Genomic DNA, 11,580 nt, shown 5'->3' with positions numbered 1-11,580 from the left:
AAGAACACACACACACACACACACACGCACACGCGCGCGCGCACACACACACACACACACACACACACACACATTGACAGATGGATAAGAGAGAGAGAGAGAGAGGGGGGGGGGAGAAATATGTTATCAGTATCGACAACCTGATGACTAAAGCCACATTGTTGTTATCATCAAATCCACGTAGACAGTTGTAATTTATACTAAAATTACTACTACCATCACCATTATAACTTATACTGCAGCTATTGTCACCACCATGATGGAATGAAATGAATGTATTCATGCATGCACACAAATTAGAAGAAAATGAAAGAAATACAAACAAGCAAACAAAACAAACTAAATGTAAAGAAAATAGGACAGAATAAGAATAAGAACGAACAAGAACAAGGAGAAACAATAACAACGGATCCAATAAGTATAACTGCTCTTATTGTTACTGCCAACAGTCACTTCTATAACTTTCACTCATGGTTGGAAGGATTGAAGATATGTATAGAGATCTGACTTGAAAGTAGGCAGAGAACTGCTCGTTTGTATGTGTGCAGGGAGTGAGTTCCATAGGGGTGCACTTGAAAATGTCAAACTTGTTTTGAACATATCAATGCGGGTGCGTGGTATAATGTACTTTGTTCGAGCCGTATCGGCATGAGGCTTGGGAAAGCAAATGTAGATATTGTGGTGCCAAGTTATTGTGCACTTTGTACACAAGTAACGCTTTGTTGAATACTAACTCTTTTTGCAATGGAGAGAGAGAGAGAGAGAGAGAGAGAGAGAGAGAACCATGATTGTCAAGTATATGAGGCGATGCTCTTAATGATATTGATGAAATAATGTACATGTATAAACAGAAACACCAAGTCACCCCCAAACCATCACAATCAAATCCCCGATTACTCCCCCTTAACTCCCCCCCCCCCCGCTTCCCTTACTCTCCCCCCTCGCCCCCCCCCCCCCTCCCCAAACTGCACATTCCCGTATACAGAAAATCACCCTGTCACACCAATAAACGCATACGCCTGTCAGCTATAACTCACACATAATTACAACCTGGTATCCATTTTTACGGCACCAAACCGACACCACCTGTGGCAAAGGTAAGACTTGCACCTGGTGATGACAACGTCACACATCAATCAACGGCTGATCACCTTCTCTTCATGCAGCAGCGTGCTCTGCAGTCTTCACTGATGTCCAGTCTTGTTTTACTGTCTCCGTTTCACTGCTGTCAGACATCGAGGGGTTCGTGTGGTGGACAACCCGATGAGGGATTACTGGCTTTGATGACACGGCCAGGTTTGGGCAGTTGTGGGGGGAGGGGGGGGAGACAGTGTATAAATACCCTGTGCTGGTCAGTCTTCACCGTCAACCTTCAACGTTCTCCCTTCGCTTCTGACAGGTCAGTGGACACTCACATACACACTCTCTCTCTGTGACTTCTCTCTCTCATTCTCTCTCTCTCTCTCTGAATGACAGTGTAGTCTTCATCAGTTTTGATAATGGCATTTTTGTCAGAGTCAGTACAGATTCTTTTCAAAGCTGAAGACTGATGATTTAAACTGCAGATGGGTGACGTGAAAGAAAAGACAATTCCATCACTCTGAACCATAACCACGAGGGAAGCATGAAATTGGTCAAGATTAGTTACCGTCGCACATACTTCGGTTTTCATTCAGAACAACGTGATGCAATTTTTCACAATTTGAAACAGTCATGGATAGGCCTATTTATAGTGGAACCTTTTCTTTTAAAGAGAGAAAATGTTCATGAATTCCTGTCAGGAACTGCTATTAACACTACATTTTGATTAGATATTGATAATTCGTGATAAATTTCAGATTATGTTATAGAAATATCCGTAATATCTGCACATGCACAGGTTACTTGTTGATATTTGTGATAGAGCTCAACTGATATTCTTAAAATAACCAATGTTTTGAAATATCAGTCTTTGAGAAGACACCCACCTTGCAGGTGACGTGGTGAACGGAAGATGCTTGCCATCAGGCAGACATATAATCAATAAATGGCACTGGCTCTTGTTTGGTTCAGTGCGGTTTTCTCAAATTACACGACGGTATGATTCCATGTTGGAACTTGTGGTTCCTCAGTTCACGCCACAGAACTGAATGTCTAAACCACTGGAGCTCAATGCTCGCAGTGTTTGGTTCTTTTTAACACGTTCGCAATCTTCATTCTTCAAAAAAACTTGATGAAGTCAACTATAAGCGTACATAAATAAATAAATAAATAAATAATAATTTTATTTAAAAAAAGACCAAAAAAGTAGTAGTAGTAGTAGTTGTAATAATAATAATAATAATAATGATAATAAAATAAATAAGAAAAAGACAACAATGATGATAGATAAGCAAATAAATGTAAAACATGGAGACACACACTCACACATACACCCACATATGCATAACAGATATGCACCAAACATGCAGTTTCTTTTTTCTTTTTTTTAATGTATTTATCTATTATTTATTCACCCTTTATTTATTTATTTTTATTTTTATTTTATTTATTTATTTTATTTGTTTATTTATTTATTTCATTTAAAAAATTTTTTTCTCAAGGCCTGACTAAGTGCGTTGGGTTATGCTGCTGGTCAGGCATCTGCTTGGCAGATGTGGTGTAGCGTATATGGATTTGTCCGAACGCAGTGACGCCTCCTTGAGCTACTGAAACTGAAACTGAAACTGGCCTACGAGGTGAATGAAGAGGAAAACATTTTCTGTTTCCTTTCTTTTCCAGGTTACACTTCTGCAGCAGTCACCGCAAGGCAGCCAGCACAATGAAGATGGTTCTTGCTGCAGCGATTCTGGCCGTCCTGGCCTTCGGTGAGTGAGAACATTAATAATAACAATAATAATGATAAAAAGTATTTATATAGCGCCGAATCTTGTGCAGAGACAGATCAAAGCACTTTCACGCCAGTCATTCACACGCATGCATAAACTCTAAACTGGAGAAACTGAAGACAAAGAAGAGGCAGGGGAGGGAGGCTGTCTTGAAAAGAGGCGGGTTTTCAGGCTAGACTTGAAAGAGCTGAGTGCGGAGACCTGACGAAGCGAAAGAAGTTCATTCCAAATGCAAGCTCCAGAGACAGAGAGAGAACGGCGGTTGACAGTCGAGTGTTTAAATCTGGGTATGCGTTAACAGAGTGGATCCGAAGCCGATCGTAGAGAGCGAGGTGGGGTGTAGAGGCAAAGGCAGCCACAGAGATAGGAAGGGACAGATTTGTGAATACATTTATAACATAGTGTGCTGATCTTATACTTTATTCTGTTTGAGACAGGGAGCCAATGGAGATGTTGCAAAAGAGGAGTGATGTGCTCAGATCTTTTTCTTCTGAGGACAAGTTGGGGAGCAGAGTTTCGTAAATGCTGAAGGGACTGAATGGATGAAGCAGGAAAACCAGACAATAGGAAGTTACAGTAGTCAAGGCGAGAGAGTGCTAAATAATGAGGATGATAATGATGATAATAATAACATGATACTGCTACTTCTACTGCTGTTTCTGCTGATAATAATCATAACAGTAATAATAATAATAATAATAACAATGATAATAATAAAATGATAATAATGATAATGATGATGATATTATTATTACTACTACTACTACTATTACAAAAATAATGGTGGTAGTGATGATGATGATGATGATGATGATTATGATAAGATGATTATAATAATGAAAATGATGATGACAATGATAATAATGATAATCGTAATAACAGCATCTTGTGTCCTGTGTGTATTGTCAGAACCAGCACTTCACATCAAGGAGAGACCATGTGGTTCATACCTTCCCGAACTGTGCTGTGTTCATGCAACGTGACCATTACAGTTTTCTTATCAAAAGGATCCATGCTGTGTTTTTCTCTCTCTGTGTCTCTCTGTGTCTCCCTGTCTCTCTGTGTCTCTCTGTGTCTCCCTGTCTCTCTCTGTCTCTCTGTGTCTCTCTGTGTCTCCCTGTCTCTCTGTGTCTCTCCCTGTCTCTCTCCGTCTCTCTGTCTCTCCCTGTCTGTTTCTCTCTTTCTTCTCTTTCTGTCTTTGTCTGCCATCTTCTCTCCCTCTTCCTCCCCCTGCCAAAGAACCAGTCCTGGCTCTAAACGGGTCAAAGGACATGGTTTTTAAAGCCCCCACCACCACCCCCACCTCCCCATCCCCCTTCCAGGCGAGGTGCAGGGCGTGCGGAACGTGTGTGAGGGAAAGAACGGCAAGAAGCTGGTGACGTTCAGTGACACCATGGAGCAGATCAAGTTCCCCTGCAAGTACAACGCCGTCAGAGACACCGTCTGCGGCAGCTACCGTGTCACCGTGTCCCCGGGGAACATGCTGGAGAACGACCGCAACAAGCTGTACGTCATCAAGTCCATCTGGGTGGGCGTGGAGAGGATCTCGGACGGCCTCAAGTGGGAGGGGCGGACTGACCTGAAGATCGCCCGCAAGGTGAGAGCGTGTGGTGCTGAAGAGCAGTGTGGACCTTGAGCACCACGGTCCGTCTTTCAGGTCCTCCGTGCCACTCTCCACTCTCGCTCTTGTTTGCTCTCTCGAGCAAAGATGATTACGACACCAAAATAGATGGATAGATCAATAGATGAATAACTAAGTAAATGAATGAAATGGATGTCCGGTTATGACATGTTTATCAGGCCACATTCTCAATATTTTTTGCCAAGGACAGGAATCTAATTTTCAAAAATCAAAATTTGAAAAAAAAGAAAGAAAAAGAAATGAAAATAGGGACCGAAATATTAGCCACTGTCGATCATTCGATTAAAAAAAAAATCTTTATGGTTTACACAATATATATCATGTTTTGTTTTTAACGTAGCCGTGTATAAAGCAAGACAGTGACAGACAGTGTTCACTGAGGGCGGAGCAGCAGCACGACACGCTTCAACTGCATCCGGTGACGTCAGTGATGTTGTTTCCGGCTGATTCATCACTGACGCACATCTAACACTGACACACTACCTGACACACATCTAACACGGACACATCTACGACGCACATCTAACGACAACCGGACACCTAACACGACACACATCTAACACGGACACACATCTAACGCTGACGCACATCTAACACTCCATTGTCGGGTTGTGCACGCTGAGTGTGCTGTGTCTCCATGACCCGGAACACTCCAGCAGGGATGAAGGATTGTGTAACGTGCCCATTTTTTTCTGTTGTGCACGTGCACACACCGACCGTGTCTGTACAAAGGTTGACGTGAGACACCCTCTCCACCCGTAATCCATTCGGCACTGCAGGGATTAGAACCCTGAACCTCCCAGACCCACGGGACATAACTCCAACACTGACGTCTCCGCTGTCACGTCTGTCACGTGTGGTGTCAGCACCGTCATGTCCACTGCCGCTCCGTCCGTTGTCTGCTTTTTTTCCTGCCCCATCATCTGCACCGTTTCAGTGGCATTACTCCCACGCCGCTCATTTAGATTATCCCATACACGGCCACACCCGGGTTCGTCCGTCACAGTTCCAGCGTCGGCAGTCCGCAGGGAACCATCGATGTTAGGTCGTCAGGAGGCCACACACCAGAGGAGACCCTGCACTGCTGCTGAGTCACTTCGGTGGTGTTCAGTGGTGCCTGTTCTGATTTAACGTACTTATGACACCACTTACTAAGCCCCCTACTAACGACATTGTCTGCTTTCTTTGGACATGTTTTGTGGCACGCTTGGAAACATCGTGAACACAGTGTTTGCTGAAATATTGTTCATACACTGCAATACAATTCAGTGCATATGACAACAGAAACATAATTTCGGGTTTTCACATGTAAAATTACCATTCATGTTCCAGAAAATAATTGAATATTAGCGTGTTCATGGATAAACGTAAGCATGCCAGTGTAAGTGTGACGAATTATGTTCCACAAAAGTATAGTCAGGGGCATTCTAATATCATTTGCATTCAGGTGAGAATAGATGCTGTGTGTGACAGTACAACCAATGTGGTAATTTATTCCAATGCAGTCAGAGACACTTTAACTTCAGCTGCATTCAGAAGGTGAAGACCAGATGCTGTGTGTGACAGTACATGGAAGGCCTGAAGGACGCTCCCTTCAACACCAAGGACGGAGCTCTGGACATCAACAAAGTGTTCGAGTTCAGCAAACCCACCGCTGACGACGAGGTGTACCTGAAGGAGAAGAACGGAGAGTTCAAGATCAGCTTCAGTCTGTACGACCCCTATGGCAGGTGGCACAAGAACTCCAGGTTCAGCTTTGAGTGCTACAGCTCCAACTTTGTGCCCTCCGACTACCCCGTCCAGATGTGTGGTGAGTTGACCTGTCAGTACTTGCTGTGTGGTGAGTTGACCTGTCAGTACTTGTTGTGTGGTGAGTTGACCTGTCAGTACTTGCTGTGTGGTGAGTTGACCTGTCAGTACTTGTTGTGTGGTGAGTTGGCTTGTTAGCGCTTGTTGTGTGGTGAGTTGGCTTGTCAACACTTGTTGTGTGGTGAGTTGACCTGTCAGTACTTGTTGTGTGGTGAGTTGGCTTGTCAGCACTTGTTGTGTGGTGAGTTGACCTGTCAGTACTTGTTGTGTGGTGAGTTGGCTTGTTAGCGCTTGTTGTGTGGTGAGTTGGCTTGTCAACACTTGTTGTGTGGTGAGTTGGCCTGTCAGCACTTGTTGTGTGGTGAGTTGACCTGTCAGTACTTGTTGTGTGGTGAGTTGACTTGTCAGCACTTGTTGTGTGGTGAGTTGGCTTGTCAGCACTTGTGTGGTGAGTTGGCCTGTCAGCACTTGTTGTGTGGTGAGTTGGCTTGTCAGCACTTGTTGTGTGGTGAGTTGGCCTGTCAGCACTTGTGTGGTGAGTTGGCTTGTCAGCACTTGTGTGGTGAGTTGGCCTGTCAGCACTTGTGTGTGGTGAGTTGGCCTGTCAGCACTTGTGTGGTGAGTTGGCTTGTCAGTGAGTTAACTTTTCAGCACTTGTGTGGTGAGTTGTCCTGTCAGCACTTGTTGTGTGGTGAGTTGACCTGTCAGCACTTGTTGTGTGGTGAGTTGACCTGTCAGCACTTGTGTGGTGAGTTGGCTTGTCAGCACTTGTTGTGTGGTGAGTTGGTGTTTTAGAACACTTACTGGAAGGCCAGATGGGTCCATTTCTTCAAGCAGTGTCCATGAAGTTTACAGGCAATCGGTAATATTCTTTCAGCTTTGGTAAAGGCATCAGTATCTTTCTTATGGCTGTGCCAGTGATGTTCAGAGACACTGAGTATTTTATGGGTCATGAACTCATGAACAATACTGACATAGAGATGCTTTGATATCAGCATCAAAGACGAAGAATACAATATTTTCATCTCGAATAACACACAAACAAGAACCAGATTTCCCATCGTATAAAAATCACAACTGATTGCTTTCAAGATGACATGGACAGGGCAGACAAGACCTGTTTTTCTCGTCTCTGATGACGATGGTGGTCGTGACGATGACAGCAGTGCAGAAGACAATAACAGCCTTGATAATGACGACGATGACGATGTAGGCTACACAGTCATGTGATAACGGTGACTCAAACGAAGTTTGATTTACTCTGTCCCTTACCCAGGAAACGGCACGAAGAGAGAGGTGAAGACCTTCAAGCAGTCCATGGAGTGGAGAGAGAATCGTCAGGCCACCATCTTCTACAACGTCTTCTCCAACATGGAGATCACCCAGACGTGAGTTGAGGCAACGCATGGTTGCCTCGATAGGTTTTTGACAAGAAATATGCTAGCTAAAACGGTAGCATAAGCAGCACTGACTTGAGATTGTAGTTGTTTGCCTTGTAAACAGAGTTATTTCCCATTCTTGTCACTTACAGTTTTGTCTTCCAGTCACAGTTTCGCGCTATCCTGTCTTCTAATTGTAATTACAGTTCAGAACTGTCTTTCATGTGTCATTTAGTGCTGTCTTCCATTTACAGTTTATCGCCAATCTGTTTTCCAATTGCAGTTACAGTCCAGAACTGTCTTCCACTTACAGTTTAGTGTTTTCTTCCTTTTACAGCTTAGTGGTGTCTTCCACAAACATTTTAGTTTTGTTTTCCACCGAGAGAACTTTGTGTTGTCTTCCACTTACAGTTTAGTGCTGTCTTCAACGTACAGTTTAGTGCTGTCTTCAACGTACAATTTAGTGCTGTCTTTAACTTACAATTTGTTTTCCACTTACAGTTTAGTGCTGTCTTCAACGTACAGTTTAGTGCTGTCTTCAACGTACAGTTTAGCGCTGTCTTCCACTTACAGTTTAGTGCTGTCTTCAACGTACAGTTTAGTGCTGTCTTCAACGTACAATTTAGTGCTGTCTTCAACGTACAGTTTAGTGCTGTCTTCAACGTACAATTTGTCTTCCACTTACAGTTTAGTGCTGTCTTCAACGTACAGTTTAGTGCTGTCTTCAACGTACAGTTTAGCGCTGTCTTCAACGTACAATTTAGTGCTGTCTTCCACTTACAGTTTAGTGCTGTCTTCAACGTACACTTTAGTGCTGTCTTCAACGTACAGTTTAGTGCTGTCTTCAACGTACAATTTAGTGCTGTCTTCAACGTACAGTTTAGTGCTGTCTTCAACGTACAGTTTAGTGCTGTCTTCAACGTACAGTTTAGCGCTGTCTTCCACTTACAGTTTAGTGCTGTCTTCAACGTACAGTTTAGTGCTGTCTTCAACGTACAATTTAGTGCTGTCTTCAACGTACAGTTTAGTGCTGTCTTCAACGTACAATTTGTCTTCCACTTACAGTTTAGTGCTGTCTTCAACGTACAGTTTAGTGCTGTCTTCAACGTACAGTTTAGCGCTGTCTTCAACGTACAATTTAGTGCTGTCTTCCACTTACAGTTTAGTGCTGTCTTCAACGTACACTTTAGTGCTGTCTTCAACGCACAGTTTAGTGCTGTCTTCAACGTACAATTTAGTGCTGTCTTCAACGTACAGTTTAGTGCTGTCTTCAACGTACAGTTTAGTGCTGTCTTCAACGTACAATTTAGTGCTGTCTTCAACGTACAGTTTAGTGCTGTCTTCAACGTACAATTTGTCTTCCACTTACAGTTTAGTGCTGTCTTCAACGTACAGTTTAGTGCTGTCTTCAACGTACAGTTTAGTGCTGTCTTCAACGTACAATTTAGTGCTGTCTTCAACGTACAGTTTAGTGCTGTCTTCAACGTACAGTTTAGTGCTGTCTTCAACGTACAGTTTAGCGCTGTCTTCCACGTACAGTTTAGTGCTGTCTTCAACGTACAGTTTAGTGCTGTCTTCAACGTACAATTTAGTGCTGTCTTCAACGTACAATTTGTCTTCCACTTACAGTTTAGTGCTGTCTTCAACGTACAGTTTAGTGCTGTCTTCAACGTACAGTTTAGCGCTGTCTTCAACGTACAATTTAGTGCTGTCTTCAACGTACAGTTTAGTGCTGTCTTCAACGTACACTTTAGTGCTGTCTTCAACGCACAGTTTAGTGCTGTCTTCAACGTACAATTTAGTGCTGTCTTCAACGTACAGTTTAGTGCTGTCTTCAACGTACAGTTTAGTGCTGTCTTCAACGTACAGTTTAGTGCTGTCTTGTCTTCAACGTACAGTTTAGTGCTGTCTTCAACGTACAGTTTAGTGCTGTCTTCAACGTACAATTTGTCTTCCACTTACAGTTTAGTGCTGTCTTCAACGTACAGTTTAGTGCTGTCTTCAACGTACAGTTTAGCGCTGTCTTCAACGTACAATTTAGTGCTGTCTTCCACTTACAGTTTAGTGCTGTCTTCAACGTACACTTTAGTGCTGTCTTCAACGTACAGTTTAGTGCTGTCTTCAACGTACAATTTAGTGCTGTCTTCAACGTACAGTTTAGTGCTGTCTTCAACGTACAGTTTAGCGCTGTCTTCCACTTACAGTTTAGTGCTGTCTTCAACGTACAGTTTAGTGCTGTCTTCAACGTACAGTTTAGTGCTGTCTTCAACGTACAATTTGTCTTCCACTTACAGTTTAGTGCTGTCTTCAACGTACAGTTTAGTGCTGTCTTCAACGTACGGTTTAGCGCTGTCTTCAACGTACAATTTAGTGCTGTCTTCCACTTACAGTTTAGTGCTGTCTTCAACGTACACTTTAGTGTTGTCTTCAACGCACAGTTTAGTGCTGTCTTCAACGTACAATTTAGTGCTGTCTTCAACGTACAGTTTAGTGCTGTCTTCAACGTACACTTTAGTGCTGTCTTCAACGTACATTTTAGTGCTGTCTTCAAGACAGCAACGTACAGTTTAGTGCTGTCTTCAACGTACAGTTTAGTGCTGTCTTCAACGTACAGTTTAGTGCTGTCTTTAACGTACAGTTTAGTGCTGTCTTCAACGTACAGTTTAGTGCTGTCTTCTACGTACAATTTAGTGTTGTCTTCAACGTACAAGTTAGTGCTGGTCCTAAGTCCCACGAGAAAGAAAATTCGTTTCTGAAAGACTCCCCAAATCTTCCCGTCTGTTCCAGTGACTACAACTGTGCCTCAGCCCAGAGAGCCATGGCCAAGAGATGTGTCCAGAAGGGAGAGGATCTGCGTTACAAGGCCGCCAACCTGTGCTGGCCTCTGGTGGGCAAACCCCCTCATCAGAGATGTATCTCCGGCAACATGGACAGTCCTATCTCTGCTTTCAGGGTAAGTGGCTCTCTCTCTACCTCCTTCACTTCTCTCCGGTTTCTCCACCCCCTCTGCCTCCACTATCCTTCTATGTGTACGTTCGTGTGTGTGTGTGTGTGTGTGTGTGTGTGTGTGTGTGTGTGTGTGTGTGTGTGAGAACTTGGGTTATCTTTTATTACTTTTATGTGAGCACAGTGCAGAACTGAAATGATTCTTTGAAACAAATGAGCTACTTTTCACAGCACTGTGTAGTGTGTGATGTGTCACAGCACTGTGTAGTGTGATGTGTCACAGCATTGTGTAGTGACACAGCACTGTGTAGTGTGATGTGTCACAGCATTGTGTAGTGTGTGATGTGTTCTTGTCACAGCACAGTGTAGTGCGTGATGTGTCACAGCACAGTGTAGTGCGTGATGTGTCACAGCACTGTGTAGTGTGTGATGTGTCACAGCACTGTGAAGTGTGTGATGTGTTCTTGTCACAGCACTGTGTAGTGTGTGATGTGTTCTTGTCACAGCACTGTGTAGTGTGTGATGTGTCACAGCACTGTATAGTGTGTGATGTGTTCTTGTCACAGCACTGTGTGGAGTTCGTCTGCAGTGGCTACAGTGACCTCAACTCCTGTCTGGCCTTGGGAGATGAACTTGACCTTTGCCCCGAACTCCCCGAGGTCTCCGAGACGGTCAAGGCCACCTGCAAACCTGACCTTTTCTCAACGTAAATGAAACATCCTTCCAACAACAGGAACAAGAGGTGTAGTGTTTTAAAGGCTAATATAAAAGAGAATATTTCTTGAGTGACAGAAACATTGCAGAAGACGGGATCTCCATAAAATGGTTGTAGAAAAGAAAGTGGAGATGAAAACTGTTTTGATCTCACAGTATTTTGCTGGGTTTTCTTGTATTACCTGGTGTCAATGAATCTGATTGCTTTTTTTTCTGAAAATAG

The 11,580-nt window shown here is 43.4% G+C and overlaps 1 protein-coding gene across 1 annotated transcript in view; it reads left to right on the top strand.

Moving 5' to 3' along the window:
- Positions 1-2,743: 2,743 nt before the first annotated feature.
- Positions 2,744-11,580, top strand: part of LOC143298181 (uncharacterized) — a 9,207-nt gene continuing 370 nt past the window's right edge. The window contains exons 1-6 of the mRNA XM_076610929.1: positions 2,744-2,846; positions 4,190-4,464; positions 6,076-6,319; positions 7,595-7,706; positions 10,485-10,650; positions 11,210-11,580. The exon at positions 11,210-11,580 is cut by the window's right edge and continues 370 nt beyond it. Coding sequence (XP_076467044.1) covers positions 2,801-2,846; positions 4,190-4,464; positions 6,076-6,319; positions 7,595-7,706; positions 10,485-10,650; positions 11,210-11,353 — 987 coding nt within the window. The 5' untranslated portion in view covers positions 2,744-2,800 and the 3' untranslated portion in view covers positions 11,354-11,580. The remainder of the gene's footprint in view (positions 2,847-4,189; positions 4,465-6,075; positions 6,320-7,594; positions 7,707-10,484; positions 10,651-11,209) is intronic.

The sequence above is a fragment of the Babylonia areolata genome, chromosome 23 (genome assembly GCF_041734735.1).
Source record: "Babylonia areolata isolate BAREFJ2019XMU chromosome 23, ASM4173473v1, whole genome shotgun sequence".
NCBI classification, from domain to species: domain Eukaryota; kingdom Metazoa; phylum Mollusca; class Gastropoda; order Neogastropoda; family Buccinidae; genus Babylonia; species Babylonia areolata.
This window is presented reverse-complemented; position numbering and strand designations above follow the sequence as displayed.